The sequence below is a fragment of the Balaenoptera physalus genome, assembly GCF_965194825.1.
Source record: "Balaenoptera physalus genome assembly, chromosome: 20".
Lineage (NCBI taxonomy): Eukaryota > Metazoa > Chordata > Mammalia > Artiodactyla > Balaenopteridae > Balaenoptera > Balaenoptera physalus.
In genome coordinates, this window is record NC_138901.1 from 47,546,021 (window position 1) to 47,568,064 (window position 22,044).

The 22,044-nt window shown below is 35.4% G+C and overlaps 1 protein-coding gene across 9 annotated transcripts in view; it reads right to left on the reverse strand.

Annotated features, from left to right (window-relative positions):
• The window catches only part of NF1 (neurofibromin 1), a 254,686-nt gene that overhangs the window by 107,793 nt on the left and 124,849 nt on the right, over window positions 1-22,044 (reverse strand). For 7 of the 9 annotated variants that reach the window (XM_082442253.1, XM_082442255.1, XM_082442249.1 and 4 more), the window contains 11 exons: window positions 21,857-21,996; window positions 21,470-21,592; window positions 20,907-20,990; window positions 20,046-20,162; window positions 18,662-18,843; window positions 18,331-18,542; window positions 15,027-15,188; window positions 14,766-14,869; window positions 8,811-8,946; window positions 4,828-4,890; window positions 32-190 (listed from right to left, as the gene is read on the reverse strand). In XM_082442253.1, coding sequence (XP_082298379.1) covers window positions 32-190; window positions 4,828-4,890; window positions 8,811-8,946; window positions 14,766-14,869; window positions 15,027-15,188; window positions 18,331-18,542; window positions 18,662-18,843; window positions 20,046-20,162; window positions 20,907-20,990; window positions 21,470-21,592; window positions 21,857-21,996 — 1,482 coding nt within the window. The remainder of the gene's footprint in view (window positions 1-31; window positions 191-4,827; window positions 4,891-8,810; window positions 8,947-14,765; window positions 14,870-15,026; window positions 15,189-18,330; window positions 18,543-18,661; window positions 18,844-20,045; window positions 20,163-20,906; window positions 20,991-21,469; window positions 21,593-21,856; window positions 21,997-22,044) is intronic. The other 2 variants (XM_082442250.1, XM_082442254.1) reach the window with 1 other exon arrangement.

Here is a 22,044-nt window from a genome sequence, read left to right on the forward strand (position 1 = left end):
TTTGAATAGTTATATCAAAATGATTCTTCACCTTTGACATTAACTTCAAGCCTCTTTCGATTCTAGGTGGTGGCTTTTTATCTAAAATCCCTGCTTCATATGGTGAGACAATGGCAGGATTGATAAATCTGAGAAACATGGCACTTCCCACTGCACCGATGCTGTTCTGAGGGAAACGCTGGCTAACCACCTAGAAACAAGGAGTTGAGAATTCAGTATATGGTTTGAATTAAAACAAGGAAATGGGAAGAAAGGGCTCGAAAGTCAAACTTTGCACAAAAACGCTGAATAGACCAATCCTTGTGAACAACACACACCTAATTTTTCCTACTCCCAAAACATCAGTAAACAAAAATTTATCCTCAATTCTTGCCCTCTATCATTCAAAAGCACAATAAAGGCATCTAAGAAAAAAAGAGAAGTCTCATAGATGAGTTGTGTAGACGAGATCTGAAAAAAGATCTTAATTTTATCATCACTGTTTATACTGCAGGTTTGATGAGCAACAAAAGCAGAACAAATTTTCACACAAGGATTATCATATTTTACTAAGATCACAAGACATGAGAGTGTGGTCAACTCTTGTAAGGCAAAGCTAAATAAGTTTTCAACAGCATACCCCTGAAACATCCAATACCTAACGGTAAATACTTACATTTTGCTGTATACCAGGTACAATTAAATTTCTTGAGCAAAACGCTTGCCATATACAAAACAAAACTTAGTTTTCTTTGATTCCTATCGAGAGAAAAAACTTACTTACAAGTAACATTATTGCCAGTTCTTTTTCTTCATCAGAATGCTTTACAATATAAGGACCTATTTATTATTTAAACCATGGAGGAATGGGAATTCTTGGGGACCTAAAAGAAAAACGGATCCCACCAGCAAAAGAGAGAACCCCTATGTGTACCTCAATTTGTAATTCTGCCAAATAAAAAAAGTTAAAGATACAAGGAATCGTTGCCCACACTGAAAAACAACGTGAGCCCAACATTTTAAATGGATTTATTTTCTCTTTTTCTCTTTATAGAACATTCCACTTTGAAGGTAAATTAGACTGGGAAAGTGTTATGAAGCTGGCTCAGCTCCCATCTTTTCCTAGCGTGTCCTGCTTTAAATTAACACATGAAAATTATAGTATTCTGAAATTTACATTTGTTACAGATAACACACACATATTTATTTTTAAAGAACACTCATATAACATTTAAATCTCGACAACTATTCATGCTTAGCGTGGCTAACTGCTGCTTAAAGCAGTGTTGCCTAACGGCAAGGCGCAGTACTCCACTCAATATTCTGGGATTCCAAGGATATACCTGCATTTCAAAGGCTATTGGGGGAAAATGAGAAAACAAGATTTATATGCAGAATCTCACATAGCTCTAGTTTTCTTCACAATGCCTCAAAAAAGTAATACTTCTTGTCATGAATTCTCATGGCTGACTGACTCAAGATTAACTCTGGAAAGAATAAGAATCATTTCACTTCATTCTATTTCCTTCAGTGCTTCATGTGGTATACATTTTAAATGTGTTCTTATTCACTGCCTAAAATCTCAAAATAGTTTTCAACTATATATGATACGAAGTTAGTAAAAATAAGACTTTAGAGAATGACTTTTTAAGCTGAGAAAATCTTTGTGAGAGGTGATAACAGGGGTGAGTTATAACTAATATATTCTCACCTTCATGTATACTGCATAGCTCAGGAAGCTTTCTTGGTGTTATAGTACTTGGAGTGCTATCGCGTGAAGGACAACCTTACACCTCAGTAAGAGGAAACTGGTGAAGGTGGCTACACACAGCAGTCTTAGAAGAATGGCTTTAAAACCTAAATACTGTTTTAGTTATTTTTAGCTGAAATACAGTTTTGGAAACAGAATTAAGAAGAAAACACAAGTGCTTTTACTACTCTAGTACAGTGTTTAACCTTTCGGGGAGTAGGAACAGAAAAATGAACGTTTACTTTCGCACAGACAAAACTCTTCATAAATTTTAGAATGTTCACAGACCACCATTACTACTGACTGTTTCTTTTCGAACTCACAAATTTTAATCTTAAAAGATAAGAAACACCTCAACAAACCTACAAATTTTTAAAGCCTTTAAGGAGTGAGTTAGCAAGAAGGAACGGGATTAAAAACCGCTTTATATTTATAATTGCAAATAGGTTGTTTTAAAAGAATCGCATGTATTCAGTTTAATCCATTAAAATCCTGAAATGGTTTTTAAAGAAGTAAAAGGTAAGAGTTTGGTTTCCAAAGAACTGGTTAATTATAAAATACTAACCTGCTGGGAAAGTGTCTCAAAAAAATCAATTACTTATATGCACACAGAGAACTCTTTTAAAATGCATTTTTAGAGTAGCTATTTCCTGGTTTTCTCTAGGACAGAAAAGCTCTTAAAGTGTGACACACATTTATACCTGATCTAAACTCAATATTACGCAGTCTCAGAATTTAATGAATATCTGAGTGAATTATTTCCCTAACGGAATACTGTAAAAATTATGAAAGGTACTACACCTTCACTAACTTCCACATCTTCAAAAATAATTCATGTCAAAACTCAAAAGTATCCACACTACAAGAACACATTGTTTCATGTATCATAAAATTATGTATCTCACCAATGACAGTATATTTTTGGAACTAAAACCTGATAAAATAATCAATATCCATAAAAATGCTCAACAACAAATTTTATGAGTTAATTTACTAAAATACTTCTTTTCCTTTCACCACAAATTAACATCAGTGTAATTTTACCTCATAATATACACATACTCAAGTTGTTTTTATTTTTAATCTGCAAAAATCTAATTTGTATCCAAAAGACATTCTGCATAAAAGGTCAAAGTAGGGCCAGTCTGAATGCTGAAACCAATTATCAGTCAAATGTCCCCTTTACTTACCTCCCCGCCCACCCCCCCATAAAAGCTGAACTACAGGTTACAAATAAAGGCAGTCATACACTGTACATCATCAAGAGAATCACAACCCATCTATCCTTAATTACCTGAGTTAGGTTGACAACTTCTCAAAGGAAATCTAATTTACAGTATATGTTTGAGTATGATAAAGAGAATTATCTATAATATGATTACACAGCTATATACCAGAAGCCAGAACCTTCTCTCCATATCTTACACATTACAATCGATGGTACATACACCCCAAAAGAAAGTTAACTTGCTTTTTAGATCATTAGATTCTGTTAAGCCAACAACTCCATAAACCAACATTTTAAATTTATAATAACTATACTGTCTTCATACTTCGGAATGTGTTCTAAAATATCTCAAATTGCCAATTAGATTTCCTTTGTTTCCACAAGGACCTCATATCACTTGTGCTGAGAAATACATTCCAAAACTTAGTGTTACCCAGAAACATTTTTTTTTAAATCTGAAAATAACACTAGTAGAAAAAAACATTTCAAGGAACAATTTTAGACAAAATCTTAATAAGTAAAGCAATGTTAGGAAGGCTAAAAAACATGCTCTAGAGAAACAGAGAAAGCCTGAATTTTAATTTATGTGATATACTACACAATGGTATTAGTAAAACACCAAACAAGAGTGTTAGAAATAGTAAATTAATTTCAACAGTGATGGTGTATATTATGTTAAATCCACATATGCTGAGAATTAGAAGGCTGAAGCATTAGAAAGCAATGTTTTTATTAAGATGGCCATCCAATCCAATCCATTTGCTCACAGCTGACCAAATTTACTTAACATATCCAAAAAAGAATCTCTTGAATGGACATAAAAGCATGTTTCTAAATTTTAATTTAGTTCTGAATTTAAAATAGAAATGTATTATATGTAAAGCTCAGACGAGAAATGAAAGATGAAACCAGATGAATACTATACACTAAATTTCACCCTTTAAAGTAAACTACCTACATGACTCCTAAAGGTTTTCTTTACATCTTTCTCTAAATTCATTTGGATTGTATGAACAAAGGTAGTACTGAGCCTGATAAAGATCAGTCATACTGACAGATAATGGCAAATTTAAAATGAATGCACGTTAATATTTTGGACAACTATCACTCACAGGAAGAAAATAACTATGACTATCATAATTTTCTTCCTTTTAAATTAGGGCAAGTTCATAGAAGCAGGTAAGTATATGCATATCATGTTTGCAAATAAGGTGTTTCTCTATAAATATGGACTCACTGTTTTCCTTTATTTCAAAGTACTATATTCTCAGTCCCAATAGTTTAATAATGATTTTCTCTAAAGTAAAAGTGGTTTTCTTTTACCATTAGAATTTTTATAATCTAAGCACAATTATCTAAATCCTGGCCGAGACTGTCTAGATAAAAATATAAGAAGTAAAAAATAAACCTCAGCTACTTTTAGGTAAGATTTAGAAAGTGACACTTTCCTTCCATGTACTTCTAACAATTAAGAAAAACTTTCATCTCTAGGAAAAGAAATCACTCACGTTACCTGCAAACAAGAAGCAAGAATGAAGAGAGTCAGCATTTCCTAAGGCCTTGAAATTAAGTTTCTTTTGCATTCATTTATAATTTAAAAAATAAATAATAAAATTAGACCAGGGATATCCAATGCAACAAATGCCCCCAAAATGCCTTTGGGATAAATCAAACCAAAGGAACACAGAGAATGTTTCAATGTAACTTAATTCCAGGGTTAATTGAAATGAAAGCTATTTTGTGCCAGAATTAGTAGAATGATTTTACAGTGAAGGTCAAATAGGCTGAAGTGAAGATGTTCTTAACAAACAGCAAAAGATTTTTGTTTTGCTTTGAAAGAAACAGCTAAAAAAAAGTTCTCCAAACTTACTGATTTTTTGTTTTCCTTTTTTTCTTTTACTGTAGCTTTATTCAGTAGGGAGTGGCAAGTTGCCTACAGAACAGAGATGAGCACAAACAAGTCACAGCACCAACTACATACAGCAACAAAAACAATGTTGGCTTGTACATAAAATTACATGATCAAAATGTAACACAAATGGAATCAACAAAAAATTAGGAATCAACTTAATTTTGAGGGATGAATTTTATCTCTGGATTTTAATTTTTATTACATTTTTAAGCCAAAGCACTAAATAAATAGCAAGAAATGTTGAGACAATCATATCTACTATTTCTGGCTATAAATCGCAGAAAAGCTCTCCTCAAGTGAATGTGAGGATATTTAATATTTACATTTCAGTTAAATCCTAGCTTTTGATAAATTTTATATAAAATGTTCATTACAAATAGATCATACTCTAAAAACACTTCTATGCGTCTACATAATTTTTTCTTGATACATATATTTATATATACTTCTCTGTGTATCCTTCAATTGACTTAAAAAGTTCTTTTTTCAATAGCTGGCATTGAATTCCTATCCTACTGATTAAAAAAATAAACATTAAATGGCTAAATATAATAGAAAAATACACTTTAGAGATTCTGAGCTAAAAGTCTCTCTCTCTCTCTTTAAGAAAGATTACTCTTACAATTTCACTTATTTTTCTTTGCAGGCTACTTCCTGAAAAAGTTCTAATCAGAGGAGGTTAAAAGCTCTGCAACATTTGGGAAAAGAATGTTATCAGCTCAACTAGAAATAAGCATTAATATTAAAGTGAAGAAACTGCAGAGAAAATTACAGAATAAAACTGTAAGCCTGCTTAAAATTTCTCACAGATTTGACCATTTATCAGAATGTCTCCAAAAAAAAACCAAAACACACAAAAAACCCAAAAAAACCCCCAAAACCCACAGAGACATATTGGTTTCATCTCTCAGAGCTCCTCCTAGGCCAAAGAGCTCTGTTAAAATTAAAAGACTCCTGATTGGACTAGACTAGGCACAATAATTATCTTTTAAATATTTTGAAAACAAATTAGAATTCTTTAATCCACCATACATGGCATTTTATTCTAGGAATTCTGTGCATTCAACACCATAAACCCATAATAACCTGGCATTAGTTTGATATTTGTTCATCCATCCGTCCATCCATTCATCCAAGTACTTACAGTGCACCTACTTGCTAGATACCATTCTAAGCACTGGAAGAAAGCAATAAAACAAGAAGACACAGTCCTTTTCTCAAGGAGCTTTGATTCAAACTTTAGACTATATACAAAAGCACTAGTAACCCAATTTATCCCAAAAATGCAGTTTTATACACTTTTTATTTTCAATTATGGTATATAACCATCAATTATAGCCTTAAAATTTTTGTGTAAACTACTTCTGTTTGGAGAAGCACATTTGCTAGGAAAAGACGACATTTATTTAGAATCATATTTAGCTCTTTCTCAGAATTCTCTCACCACAACTTAGAAGAATATCCACTCTGGGAATTATTTTCTCATTATTCCAAAACTATCAGGAGGAAAAGTGGAAATAACTACATGAGAAAATGTCTCAGTTATAAATCTAACATATGTTCACAGTTGACTATTTCTATATAATCTTAACCCAGTCCACTAAGTAAGGAGGCATATAAAATGAAAGACCTGGTTAAACCATGATTTTAAAAAGGCTTAACAGTCAAAAATACTAGCTCAAGTAAAAAGACCTAAAGCTCAGAGAAATTTATTAGCTAGCAATATACTCAGCTTTCAAATTTTCCCCAGTAGGTCCCAAAGCAGGAGACATATTTACTAGAGGGAAAAAAACAATCGACTACTATCCCTCCCAGCAGAACATAAAAGTACAAATGGACCATTATGTTATTGCCAAAGTCAAAAGGGCAAGGAAAAGCCAGAAGAGGGAAGATGAATAAAAATAAAAGAGCAAACTAAGGGAAAAACTACGTTTGGAAGGAGACTCAATGAAAGAATATCTTGAGATCAAAGTTTATTTTTTTTTCATTTTTAATTAGTAAATGTAAAATTTCCTGTTATCAGTCACTTATTAAAAAACAAACTCTTATTTATAAATAACATAGCGTATATTTCCTCTATAGTATTGTACATTCCAACAATAAGTTTATCCAATATGTCCCCAAAATGCACTAGCATTTAAATAATATTATTAAAGGGAATAATTGTATGTGAAATTTTAATACAATAATTCAGGTCTGTTGTAATATGGGATATTGTATTATGGAATGTTTTAAAAAGCACAACACACAGTGGTTAATAAGCCACCAATTATCAACTAGCTTTATTTTCTGCATTATTTTCGCTACCTCCCTCCCTTCCTAACTATGAAAGCTGGCAAGAATCTTGTTTACTTGGGTGGGAGGAATGGGGTTATTTATTCCTTCATTAAATATTTTCTAAGTACTTACTAATAAGTGCCAAGCACTTAGTTCCTTTTTCCTTATCAAATGGGACTCCAAGTTTGCTGATGATACAAAAGTTGTTTTCTTTTAGGGAGACAACCACATGAAGAATTTCTACTAAAATCTACTAGACCATATATGTAACCAGGTAGTTAGTACCCATTCACGTCTAACCAGCTAAAGTCAAAGCCACTGCCACTTGAGAAATTCATTTGCTCTCTGAAAACAGTTACTATTAGGCCAACCAAGAAGTTGGTCCAGACTATTTTTAATATGTGCTCACCATTTCTTTTCTGCCTAGTTTTATAAACAGAAGAAGGACCGAATTTGATTTAAAGAGAAACCTGAATAATGCCCAAACTTAAGCTATTACATACTGTACTAGATTTCATACTATAACTAAACCACCCTCTGGCCTCAGATTTAACTAGATGAAAAAATTATGTGGGGCTCTCCTAAGCTTCCTTGAGCTATTTTGAAAAGGCAGGAAAAGTCATGATAAATTAAATTAAGAGAGTTTTAATGCTAAGTATGCTTCATCATCTACAAACATGATGAAACATTTTTTTATAGATACAGCAGATACATCTTTATAAATAGCAATGGGGGAAAAATTCACACAGAGCAGCCTGAAACAGCTTTTTTAAATGACAATTTCACTGATCTTGCTAACGTCTCTAAGCAACCGAAGCCCTGTGCTAAAAAACAAATGGCTGGGGATAACTCTGCAAAGAAAAAGACACAAAAGGCATGGGTTTTGATAAATGCATAAATTTTTTCCCCTATACCTGCCCCTGTCCCAAACTCCAGACCCACTAATGTTTCTTCCAGAATCGCAGTTTTAACAGGCTAATGTGGATTTGCACTAATCTCCCTTGGAGTGATTAAATCATTTCTGAAACTGCATATGCCGATCAAAAACACAGTGGAAGCCATAAAAGAACACAGATGCAATTTCCTTAGCAAGGAGGGGATGACTGTGGACATCTGAACTCAGAAGCATTACTTGCAGTTCTAGTGTTGGAAAGTCTAATAATTTGACGTGAATGATGATGCAATATATTTTATAAGTAGCATTCTACATAAAATAAACATCAGCCTGTCCTGGCAAAACCTGACACAAACACAAGAGAGCTTAATGAAAAAATCAAAATTATGGATCAAGCATTTCACAACACAAAAAGCAAGGAGTAGACCAGCCTCATATGTGAAAGACCCTATGAGTAATTTAGGTACAAGATAAAAACAACAACAAAAATTCCATAATATATCTCATTTCAGTCACATCTATTATACCCAGTAGATCTGGTGCATTTTAAGCTTGTTCTCAACGCAAGGAAAATTTATTATTTTTAAAGTACCCCCTTAAACTACTTCATATTTTTAAAGCCAATTTAAACAATTCTTAATGCATTATTCATCCAAATTGATTCAGTATTATCAACCACCCACTATTAGCAGCTAAATCCCTCTTTGGTAAAGCATTCTTTGAAATTTAGCTGTGGATTAATAATGGTGATCTCTAACCTTAAGCATACCTGGTACAAACAGTGGCACACACTTCGTAGCTGAGGGGGAAATTCGGAGGAGGAACTGATGATGGCATGGAAGAACTTTTCGGTCATCTGAAGGAGGTTCCGCTGGTTTTCCTCAAGGCTCTCTGACTGTTCTAACCTATCGAGAGGAAAAAGAAAAAAAGCAAAACCAATTAAAAACAAACAAACAAACAAACAGACACACTCCTTAAAAGAGACTCCTTAAGAGACATTCAGCCAAATGCAACGTTTGGACTTTGCTGGGAACCTGATTTAAACAAACCAACTATAAAAAAGGCAATTTTCAGAACTGTGTATAAAAATTCTGCTCCCCCTATATTTTCACAAATTTAGTATATGATTTTTATTCCTTTGTCCATCTAGTAGGTAGGAGAGTGCATCTCACATTTTTAACTTTTATTTCCATGACTTCAGTAAAGTTAGACATGCTTTCAATATTTTGTGGCCATTCAGGCCCTATTTTCAACTGCCCTTCATATCCAGTTTAATATCTCTAACTGCTAGGTGTCCCTCTTGCCAGTACCTAAAACTCAAGTTTGTTCAAAATCAGCTGATTTTTTTCCTCCTACTTGTATGTCTCATCCTGTGTTCCCCATGTTGTCAATGGCACCATTACTGCTTCAATCATGTCATTCAGGTGACCTCTGATGTCGTCTTTGCCCGCAGTATTCCATTATTCCCCACATTCAATTACTGTTGCTAATTCGTCTGTATGATTCTTTTTTTTTTAAGGTATTTATTTATTTATTTGGCCGTGCTGCACAGCATGCAGGATCTTAGTTCCCTGACCAGGGATTGAACCCGCGCCCCCTGCAGTAGAAGCACGGAGTCTTAACCACTGGACCGCCAGGGAAGCCCCTCTTCTGTATGATTCTAAAGTCTTGGTGCTGTGATTAAAGGCAGATATTCAGAAGGCAGACTCACTAGGTTTAAATTTCAGCTTTACCACTTATTGACCATTATGACCTTGGTCAAGATACTTAACTTCTCTGAGCCTCATTTTTTCCATCAATAAGACAGGAATAATTACAATGCCTCCTTTATGGGGTTTAAATTTTACCCAGTGGCTCTCAGACCCACAAACCTTTACTTGAGCTGCCCAATCGAACTCTCAAAACACATTCCCTATGAAAGTCACTATTTAACTACTTGTTATATGTCTTATCTCCCCTACTAAACTGTAAGATCCTTGAAGGATGTAGTCATCTTTGACCCCTTAAAAACTAGCATAGTACCTTACCAAAACAATTATTGAATAAATACTTGTTTTCAATCTCTTAACTAGTAATTTTCTTTCTATACTAATTTACATATTACATAAAAGTTGGGGACACTCCAGATTCCTTGCAGCTCACCATGTGGTGCAGCATATGGATACAGTAAGAGTTTGGAAATTAATGTAGACGACAGGCAGGAAAGATTTCATGGACTAGGTGAGTTCTAAAGGAGGGAAAGAATCTGCATAGGCAAAAAGAAGTAAGGGCTTTTCAGAAAGAAGAAGGCAGGACAAGCACACAATTCAATCCGATAAACATTTATCATGCGTCTACTATTTGCCATCTTAATGCCAGGTGCTGAGGATTCAACAATAATTGGCCTTTGAACTTCTCAAAGAGGGGAGACAAGTACACACTAAGCAATGAGTACAATTATTCAAGGATATAAAAGACAAAATAGCAAACCAGAGATAGACATGATTAATTCACATGGCAACTGGTTGCCGAGAAGTCAGAGGCAGAAGATGAACTTGGGATATATGGGGAACTAAAAAGAGATTGGTCTAAAAATGGGGGCTTTATGCAGGGAGATCACTTAAGAAGCTACAATAGTAACTCAAATCTGAGATATGGAGGGCATAGAAGCTTTGCATATGAAAGAAAAGATTAACAATATATTTAACAGGGCTAGAAGAGATTCCTAGAAACCTTGACAGTTCTTGTCTACTTTGTGGGAACTTTTTCTTAATGAGTCAACACAGCAGCAGGTGTGCTGCTGGTCTGTTTCAGATGTCCCTCTAATACATCTATCCCTCCTGCCTCCCACATGCCAATGATAACTTACTGGCTATTCCATTAATTCTGATCTATAATGAAGCTTTGTGTTCAATTAAGTGTTTGTGTGTACAAAAATTTTTCCCTTTGATTTTCAATCAGCTTTTGTTTTTGTTTTTTTATCCTATTGTTTTTCTGTTTTTAATCTCATTGATTTCTAATTTTTATTTCTTTCCTTCTGCTTGCTTTAGGTTTATACTGAACTTTCTCTAATTTTCTAAGGTGAAAGTTTAGGCCATTCATTTTAGATCGTTCTTCTTTTCTAATACATGCATTTAATGCTGTAAATACTACATTTCACTACATTCCACACATTCTGATAAGATGTACTTTCATTTCCATTTAGTTTTTCTTTTTCTTTGCATTTCAGTTTTGGAAATTTCTATTGGCATATCTTCAAGTTCACTAATTCTTTTCCCATTTGTGTCCAGTCTACTGATAAGCCCATCCAAAGGCATTTTTCCTTTCTGTTACGATGTTTTTGATTTCTAGCATTTCCTTTTGATTCTTAGAGTTTCCATCTCTGTTTAAATCACCCACCGGTTCTTGCATGTTGTCCACTTTTTTTCCATAGAGCCCTTAACATATTAATTATAGTTATTTTAATCCTTGTCTGATAATTCCAAAATCTGTCACATCTGAGTCTAGTTCTGATGCTTGCTTTGTCTCTTGAGACTGCGATTTTTATTGCTTTTTAGCATGCTTTGTAGTTTTTTTGTTGAAAGACCTAAGACATAATGGGTAGCAGGAACAGAAACAAAGAGGTCTTTAGTGTAAGGTTATATGTTAATCTGGCTAGGACTTAGGTTGTGTTTAATGTTTGCTGTAGCTATAGGTGTCAATTTCTTCCAGTGTCCTTGTTTTTGTCTACCTAGTTGTCTGGGATTCCCTAGTTTTCCCTAGGAATTTCTTCTTAGAGTCTCTGTGTTGAAGCTCTCGGTTGTAACCCACTTTTAATACACTGGAGTCCTGTTGATGTAGTAGTGAGGTACTGGGGAGGGGAAGCAGTCTATAATCTTATGCTTATATCTCCATTGTTTTATTGGGCCAGAGTGGCTGGGCTGTGACCTTCAGAAGAATTTCTTAGGCTTTTTTCTCCCCTTATGTGAGTCAGGAAGGCTAGAGGAGGCTGAAGTTGGGTAACTGCCCATCCTCCAGGCCAGATAAGGCTCTGATAGTCTCCCTTAAAGGCAGGCCTTTGTAAGGGAGAACAGAACACTATGCGCATACTACAAAATGGTTACTTTTCCCCTTCCCCTGCCCAGAGCGCAAGGGGACTTTTCTTCCATCTTCACCATGAGAACCTGGTAGGGTTTCTAGAGGTCAAACTCACAGAAGTGTGGGGGGTCCCCCTGACACAGGGCCCCCAGGAGCTTTCATTCTCAAGCTAATCCACGCTCAACTTCCAGCAAGTTGTCAATTACAGCCTAAGTGTTCCTACCAGTTACTGACTCCAGCAGCTGTTTCTCCCTGTAAGCTGGGATTCTCTGAATTTGGCTGTCACGCCAGTTTTTCCCCTTTTTTTTGGGCGGGGGGGGGGGGTGCCCTTCAATTCTCTGATGAATCTAAGAAGAGTTGCTGATTTTCTGTTTTCAGCTTTTTCTTGTTGTGAACATAGCAGTGTCAACTTCCAAGCCCTCTACATGTCAGAAAAGACGTCAACTTGATTTTAAGTAACCTGAATATAGGAAGTTTGTCATCTAGTTTCCTTCTCTGTACCAAAGTACTTAGTACAGTAGATTTCTTTCAGGTAGTAGTTCACTCTCTAAGTAATTTTTACCCTTTAGAAAGTGAAATTGCTAAATGGTAACAAAATACAAGATGACATTAAAAGAATGTTGCTTTTAAGTTTTAAACTACAACTTTTTAATCATTTTAACAATAACTGGTTAATTTAGGTGCCAGAGTTCTGATTAGATATTACAGTTGATACTTCAGCAAAGGCAGAGCCAAAAATAACTGATACGAAGTTGCCAAATAAAATTATTTAGGAAGAGAAACCATCAAGAAGCTCTGAACTTGAAAATAAAAAATAAAATAATGTTAAGGTCCTAACTGAAAGACAAGAGATGTGGTTTAGAAAAAGCAAGCATAAGTGTTTAAAATTTCATTCAACAAATATTTATGAAATGCCAACTATAAGCCAGATACCATGGGGACAGGTAGAAAGCTTCATGGAGATGGTGGTTTTTATAATGCACCTTACATTACCCCTTGGCCTCTTTCCCTTCTCCTAAGTCAATCCTCATTATAGGAGGAAGAGCGAGATAGATTAAAAAAAAAAAACAGAGTCAAGCATGCTCAGTTCAGTGCCATCCTCTCCATTCTAGATATGTCTGCCTGCAGAAAAGACATAATCTGGTCTTCTCTCCACTTGTGATAAAAAGCTTGCCAGTCCCTGTGATGGAAGCCTGTAGTTTACCCAGCTGTGCAAGGGATGGGGAGGATGATTCCAATTCAAGGTGATGTATTAGCAAGCCTATACTATATGCCCACAGGATCTAAAGCCCCACTCTTTAATCATTTTTATCAGAAATAAAGGAGATAGCTGATTCCTGCGTGCTTCCCTCCCATCCCTCCCTCCCTCTGACCTTTTGGTTTTGAACTTGGTGGGGGGAAAATGGGTATTACTTATTAGGCAACTCTAATCCCAATGAACCCCACGTTGTCAAGCCACTTTAAAAATGTACAACATGCGCATTATTTCACTGGAGTTAAAGTACAGAGATCACATGAAAGAATGACAAGTAGTGATGTGGATTATAGTCAGATGAGTTTTTTTCTTGCAGTCAGTGGGGAACAACTGATGGTTTCTAAGAAAAAAAGTGACAAAAAATTTTAGGTTTCAGAATAATTCCTGCAGTAAATGATCTGCAAATAAAAAGATAATGCTAGGACAATAATTAGAAAGTTACTACAAAAGTCAACGGGATTGGGACTTCCCAGGTGGCACGGTGATTAAGAATCTGCCTGCCAATGCAGAGGACACGGGTTCAAGCCCTGGTCAGGGAAGATTCCGCATGCCACGGAGCAACTAAGCCCACGCATGTGCCGCAACCACTGAAGCCTGCGTGCCTAGAGTCCATGTGCCGCAACGAAGAGTAGCCCCCGCTCGCCACAGCTAGAGAAAGCCCGCACGCAGCAACAAAGACCCAATGCAGCCAAATATTAATTAATTAATTAATTAAAAAGTCAGTGGGATCGATATGGCATTGGCTAAATAAATTATGATATTGCCAAACCACAAAATATTATGCAGCAGTTAAAAAGAATCAGATTCATTATCCTTCTATACTGACAAAGAATGATCTAAGATACAGGATTATGTTAAAAAAAAAAAAGTTGCAAAAACATGTATATATTGATAATATCTTACCATTTATATTAAGTGCCCACATTATAATATAGTTTCTACCACTAGAAATATGTATATGCAAATGGATTGAAAAAAGGACAGAAGAACAGCCTAACTAGTAACAGTGCTATGTCTCTAGAGGTGATAGTCAAAGACACCTTTAATGTTATTTGTAACTTTCTTTAAGAAAAATGTATTTGAGGGACTTCCCTGGTTGTGCAGTGGTTGGGACTCTGTGCTCCCAGTGCCGGGGGCCCGGGTTTGATCCCTGGTCAGGGAACTAGATCCCACATGCATGCCACAACTAAGGAGCCCGCAAGCCCCAACTAGGGAGCCTGCCTGCTGCAACTAAGACCCAGCGCAACCAAATAAATAAATATTAAAAAAAAAAAGAAAAGAAAAATGTATTTGTGTGTAACTTTTATAATTAAAGACTAATCTTAAGAATCAAGGGGAGAAATTATGAGGGCCTTGCCTCATGTAGTGGAAATGAAAAAATGGAGAGCTGTTGCAGATGAGAGGATGACACACCTGGTAGGATCTACTTCAAAGCTAACATGCTGCCAATCAGAGGATGTGATCACAATCCGTAATAAAGGATCCAGGAGTTTCTGTAGGTAGGTAGCACCATATACCTAAAGAAATACACAAGTAGGAATTTATTATGCCTGCTCCAAATATCTTGCATTAAAGAAGACATTCTGCTCTGTACAGTCTGTACATAATCACTGTTTGGCATACCTCTGGCACCAAAAAAAAAAAAAAAAAAAAAAAAGATAAATGGATACAAACCTTGAAACAGAAGGTCATTATTTTACTGGCCAAGCTGTTGCCTCGGAAAAGAGTCTGCATGGAGTCTGCCAATTCTACTTCCTTAGAAAACATGTTCCAGAGCAGTTGGTAGAGTAAATGCCGAGAGTCAAATAGAGTCACTAGAACTCGAGCTAGTTCATCCTGGGAACAAAATAAAATTGTGTCAGTGTAAACAGTTCCATTTTTCCTTAAGCAGGAAACTGAAAGGCAAATCCAAAGCTGACAACCACCTGCTGAACTGAGGTATATGGTGACTGATTAAGTTTTCCCCTGGGATTTATCTGTGTATATCTGTCTATGACAGATGACTATTTCTATACACCTACAGTAGCTGCTAACTCTAAGGATTAAATGATAAAAGGTTAAGAGAGGCCAAGGCTTTACCAGAAGACAAAAAAAATCCAGGATTCAGTTCAAATTCTATGACAAAATAAAAGAAAACAGAAATAGAAGATGATGGCAAAGAATTTGATATGCACAGATCATTTTCTTAGAAAATCAATGAGGGCGAATAAGACTTCGGTGACCACAGAGCTCTACTCTCTTCTCATATGGTCAGGGAAACTCAGTGAACACTGAACACGGGCTAGGCAAGAAACAACAAAAATGGAAAAACGACAGGATTTTCAGCAAGTCAGGAAAAAGACCTAGGCTGTGCATTCAGAACCAAAAGATAAGCCAGATTTACATACAAAGTGGGGGTGGGTGGCTAATTTGCATCTAGTTCCTAAATGATAAGCCTCATAATTCCCCACAGTAAAGTATTCTTTTGGTACACTCGAGAAAAATGAATGTGATAGTAAATCACTGTTTAACCATGCATGTTGGGAAGAGATTTAGAGAGAACAGGGGTAACCATAATAAGATGGCCCAAACTTCAATCAGTGACAACAAAGCCAGGATCATGGCCTGTAGCTCCTCTAATTCTTGTCTGGTCCCAGGATTATTATAATCTGTTATTCGAGTAAAGGAAAAAATTTAACAATCCTAACCACAGATAACTGAAGCCAAATACGACCCAATACTCTGCTATACTTCCTACAGTTACACAATACATAATTGACTAGATATAAAAATTCTATCCTCCACTTTAAAGCCAAGTATAATTAAGAGAAATAATTCAGTTACAAAATAAAACTATTTTTAGACTGCTGTGCTAGTTTTTTCCACTCTAATCCCTCCCCTGCAAAATTCTGAAAACTTTAAGCACCAGAATTTATTTATTTATTTATTTTTTATAGTATTTTAATTTATTTAAGAATAACAATAAAAATAACATCATAAATCCATAATATGTTAGCATAAACAATATTTTTTGGAAAAATAATTATATTTTCCAAAACAACAACAAAAATCTGTGAAGAGTAGTGTTGTTTTGTATTTTTGCATTTTTTAAAAGTGTCTGGCTTTATAAATGATAGTTGAATTTTCATATAAGCACCAGAATTTAAATTTACAAAATAGACTTAAAATTTTTAAAGTTATCTTGTATTTTGTTTAGATACAGTTCGAATAGATCTGGCCTAATATAAAAGTCCTTCTCTAAAAAAAAAGTCAGTTAGTATAAAACACATAAGAAATGATTTACTGAAAGAAAACAAAATGATTAAAGCCTCTTGGACTTAACTAATTCTATTTTATTGAAAAAATTACTGATAATTTTTAGCGCTAATTATAGGTAGGTGCTAAAAGGTAACTCAGAATATCCATTTTCAAAATATATGAAGATTCGTGAACTAATGTTAGGCTTCAAGAGGATTTCAACAATTTCCTTTTTCTAACTCCCTAGCTACAAGCAGGATTCCATCTTCATTCATTAAACAATTACTTACTGAGTCATTGTTATATGCCAGGCTGTACTTCAAGACCTGGAACTACAGCAGTAAACAACATAGACACAGTCTGCTCTCATGTAGCTCACATTGTGGTGCAATGAGACCAAGCAATCAAATAAACAAGATAATTTCACATAGTAAATAACTGCTGCAAAGAAAATATAACAAGGAATGGAATAAAATGACTGGGGGTGTGGTTTTGATTGGATGGCCAGAAAAGACCTCACTAGGAAAGTGATATCTGACTTGAAACGTGAATAACAAGAGACCAGGGAATAAGTATTCTAGGCAGCAGCAGCAGCAAGGGTGCTCAAGGGTAGAAATAAGCCTAACATGCTTGATGGCCAGTGTGGTTTCAGTCTGGTGAACAAGAAGGAAAATGGCATAAGATGATGTCAGAGATGAGGCAGGGCCCAGGCTGGGTAGAGCCTTGTAGACCAGGGTAAAGAGTTTGAGTTTCACTGTAAGTATGAAGAATAAGATCCTACAGCTTTTACGCAGAAACACATCTAACAGGCAACAACAGATTAGATATAATTAGATATAATTATAGATATAATTATAAATTAGATATAATTTACTAAAATGAAATGAAATGAAATCATTTTCTGTACAGTATAAACTAAACAGCTTTTTAACATGGAAAGGGACAACCTTTCTCAAATGTTTAGCATATGTTACCAAAAATGATATGGTTCTAGGAAATTTTTTATTAAGAGATGCCAAATAGCCATATTATGTCTTCTGTATTTAAAACAAGCAATGTCACAATTTCAAATGCAAATAAGAGTGGTTAAATTTTTAAAAAATTGTATAACGCATTACAGAAAAAAAGAGTTGTGAACTAGAGATATATCAATAGTAAACAGGCATAAGCCTTGAATTCTAGTTCTAGCATTACTAAACAACTAAATATGAGATTTAACCCTAATTATCTCATTTAATATATGAAGACACCAGACCAGATCAGGGGTTTTAATTTTCTTTTGATGACTGTTCAAATGGAATTTTTCAGTGGGTCAGGTAAGGAGTTTGAGTTTTACTTTAAATATGTGAAATAAGATCCTCATATTTAAGAAATCTAGTGAGGGCTAGAAGAGCCAACCACTTTCCACAGCTGAAAATCACTCAAATAATATCTGAAGTTTCTTCCAGCTCTAAAAGTTTTAGCAATTAATTCAATTCATTGATACACACTACTATATAGAAAATAGATAAACAAGGACCTACTGTATAGCACAGGGAACTATATCCAGTATCTTTTAATAACCTATAATGGAAAAGAATCTGAAAAAGAATATATATATATGACTCAATCACTTTGCTGTACACCTGAAACATTGTCAATCAACTATACTTCAATTTAAAAAAATTCATTGAATGAATGAATTTTGAAGCATCTGCTATGTGCCAGGCACTGCTCTTCTGCTCTTACTCAATGAACTTACCCACTGAGAACAAGGGACCACATTGGCCAGAGCCATAGCTATTGGGAGCTCTCCTTGATCACCCATCATTGTGACCAACTCCACCAGTCTCTCAAAACGATCTGCCAACACCGTTTCTGCAAGTGTGTCAAATTCTGTGCCTTGCTGAAGGATTTTTGTCAGAACTTCCATAAATGTAGCTCTTGTCTGGAGATCTTTGTGATAACCTAAACCTGATATGGACAGACAGATGCAAATTTACTAACATGGTCTTTCTGAAGTAATTCCACTTGTCTTACATGCCAGTTCTCTAGGTTTTAAATTTCTAAATGAAGCTTTCATTTTATCTCACCTATGGAGTGCATGAGGCCACTGTCCACGTTAGCATTGAGTAAGTTTGACATTGCCAGGACTGTACAGTGCCTCAGTGATGCCAGCCTCCGAGACATGCCACGTTTCCTGCCACCTGTTTGTGCATTTTCATCTTCAACTTCACTACAGTCATTCAAAAGGTTCATAAACAATGTGAAATACCTGAGAAATAAAAAGACTGACCCTTACCCAGTGAAGGCCACATCAACCAGACAGCTAATCAGACATTCTGAAACCATCACATCTGCATCACATGAGTGGCTCTGGGTATCTGCTTCTCTCCAGTCTTGGGGTAATCAGCCAGCATGGCTCATTATGAAGTGTTTTGTGTTGAATATGATTTTATCCTGACAAAGCTCAGTACATATTTCATAATATAAACACCAAATAGATGCAGTGTTTCCTGGTAAGTGCATCACTTTTAATGTTTAGAATATAAAAATTAGTGGTCCAAAGAGTTTAGACAATGACGTTTTAAATGACTTAAGGAGGTGATCTGGGTTTTACTGTCAATAAAAATTCACCAATCGGACTTCCCTGGTGGCGCTGTGGTTAAGAATCCGCCTGCCAATGCAGGGGACACAGGTTCGAGCCCTGGTCCGGGAAGATCCCACATACCGCAGAGCAACTAAGCCTGTGCGCCACAACTACTGAGCCTGCACTCTAGAGCCTGCGAGCCACAACTACTGAGCCCACGTGCCACAACTACTGAAGCCCACACGCCTAGAGCCCATGCTCCACAACAAGAGAAGCCACCACAACGAGAAGCCCGCACACTGCAACGAAGAGTAGTCCCCACTCGCCACAACTAGAAAAAGCCCACGCCCAGCAACGAAGACCCAATGCAGCCAAAAATAAATAAATTAATTTTTAAAAATTCACCAATCAAATTATTTTCTTTAAAAACCACAAAACACTGGATTACTGGACTGAATGTCAATATTATGACATAGTATGAGTGTGTTTCGTGTTTGGTAATTGCAATCATTGTTGCTTTTGTTGTGGTCATCCATTTACAATGCTTGGTGTCAGTTTATTTATCTCTTGTAAAAATAAAATACAGTGTGTGTGTGTGGAAAAAAAGAATACAGAGTGTTCAGTAGAAAAGAAAAAAAAAAACAAACCACAAAACACATGTGCATCCCATGAGTGGCTCTGGTATAGGACTTCCTATACCAGCCCTATCATGGATAATACTGCTTCAAGCACATGTTATATTTTGTGAGACAGCGGCCGATGGCCATAAAAACAAAGCAATTGAAGTCCATTTTCTAAATATAATCATTTGCTACTTTGGTTACACTTTGTTTTGTTGTGTGTGGGGCTTTGCTTTTTCCTTTGTATTTTTGGTGACTGAAATTTACTTAAGAAATAACTGTGATTTGGCTTCCATCAATTCCACACCATCTCCTTCCTCAGGCTGCAGCGGAAGACCAGCCAGGAGTGAAACTACTGCTTCCATGCTTGCCTGGTCCAAATCTCTGAAGAAAAAAAAAGTTTAAAGACCACAAATCTTTCAGGTTCTTCCACTCCACCTTCCCCTCAAATAAACTTCTTCCTAACAGACACAAACTTTAATAACTACCTATTTCATTAAACAAATTACTACGAAAACCTAAATAATCTGAGTTAATATGCAGAGCCCAGAATGCCAAGACATTTCAAGTTGGGGAGAGGGCGATAATAGCTTTCTACAAAGTAATCTTGGCAAAATGACTACCTTAAATTAAAAGCACATACTATGGAACCAAGGCTGGCCAAAGAAATATATGTGAATGGTTTTTGTGTAATTCATAATGTTTAAATACTTCTGACACATTGCAGTAAGTGTTTATCATTAGAGCAAACTTAAGCAATTACATTTTAGAAAGACTCAAAACGACTAAGTTCCTCAAATAATATCTTTATCCAATCAAAAAATAAAAACAATCTAAGGTTTTATATACCTTATTTTCCAACTGTAGACCATCCTCCCTAAACAGACAACACAAACTTTCCAAACATAACACTCTCTCACATTTGTTTTTACTGAAAGACTTTTAGTTAAAAAGAAAAAGAAATAATAAAGATTAGTATCTTTATATAATTCAAATGCAAAAGCTTGATATCCCAAAAAACAATTTCAAAACACATAAAATATATGTATACAAACTATAATGAAGTAGTACTAACACCTAGAGTAAACCTGCTCATACTTAGTTAAAGGTCTTTTTTTGTTTTTTTACCTTGTAAGACATTTTACATCATCATCTGCCGCTTGGTTTGATGTTCCCATAACCCAATCTGTCAGGTATTCTACCATCTTATTCCTATAGAATGGCAGAGAAAAAGAAAAGAGGACACAGCTTTTTTAAAGTCACACATACACTTTTAGTCATATAAGAATTTTTAATAGTTCAAGTAATTTTCCAAATCACCCAAGCAACATGACAATTTCATAAAAGAGATACTGCTATTACAAATTTAACAGTGAGAAGGGCACAAACATAAGCTACCTGGGTACTCATCCACCACATCAGCCCTTAGCTATGGTATCCATTTGGATACAAAATCAAATTCTTGGCTCAAGTGTAGTATAATTTTAGAAAAAGGGAGCACTGTCATGGGCACAAAGGTTTGGGAAATTTGAAAAGATATGAAGAGAAAAACACACACACACACACACACATAAAATGCTCCTTTTTCACCTTCCCCACTTCCCACGATAACCAGGTGCCCACTATTTTTCTGTACTTCACTCAACATAATAAGATTTACAAGACTTAACTTTGCTTTTTTGAGAACTCACCTAAATCTCATCTCTTGACAAAATGAGAGGTCGTCTCTCCTTGCCATCATTACCTCCACTAACTGACACAGCTTCGTTTTTATTTGAATTGCATGGACCATATTCCCAAGCACACGAACATATCTAGACACAGAAGCATTAAAAAAAAATGATTCGATATAAACAAAAGAGAAGATTTTCTAAATGCTTTCATCTCTAAGTAAAATGATTAAATGTAACCATAAGAACTATAAGATTTTCATTTTGTTTATATGAGAACATATATAACTTCTAATTACCTTATTATTACACCCTAATTTGGGTGCAACAGAGAAAAGGATGGCAAATTATTTCACTACTAACTACCGATACCAGTGTGTGTCTGCTACACTTCAGTAGAACGCTTACCTGACCAGATTTAACATCATTGTTTCAATGCTAGCTTGCCCCAGATGTTCAGAGCTGCCTTCAGTATGATTATCTAGTAAGTTCTTCATTATAGCTATGGTTTGCTCCACGAACTGAGTATTGGTGTCAGTCAATAAAACCTATACGAAGAACAAAACACTGGGAATTGATTTGGGAATCAATGCACA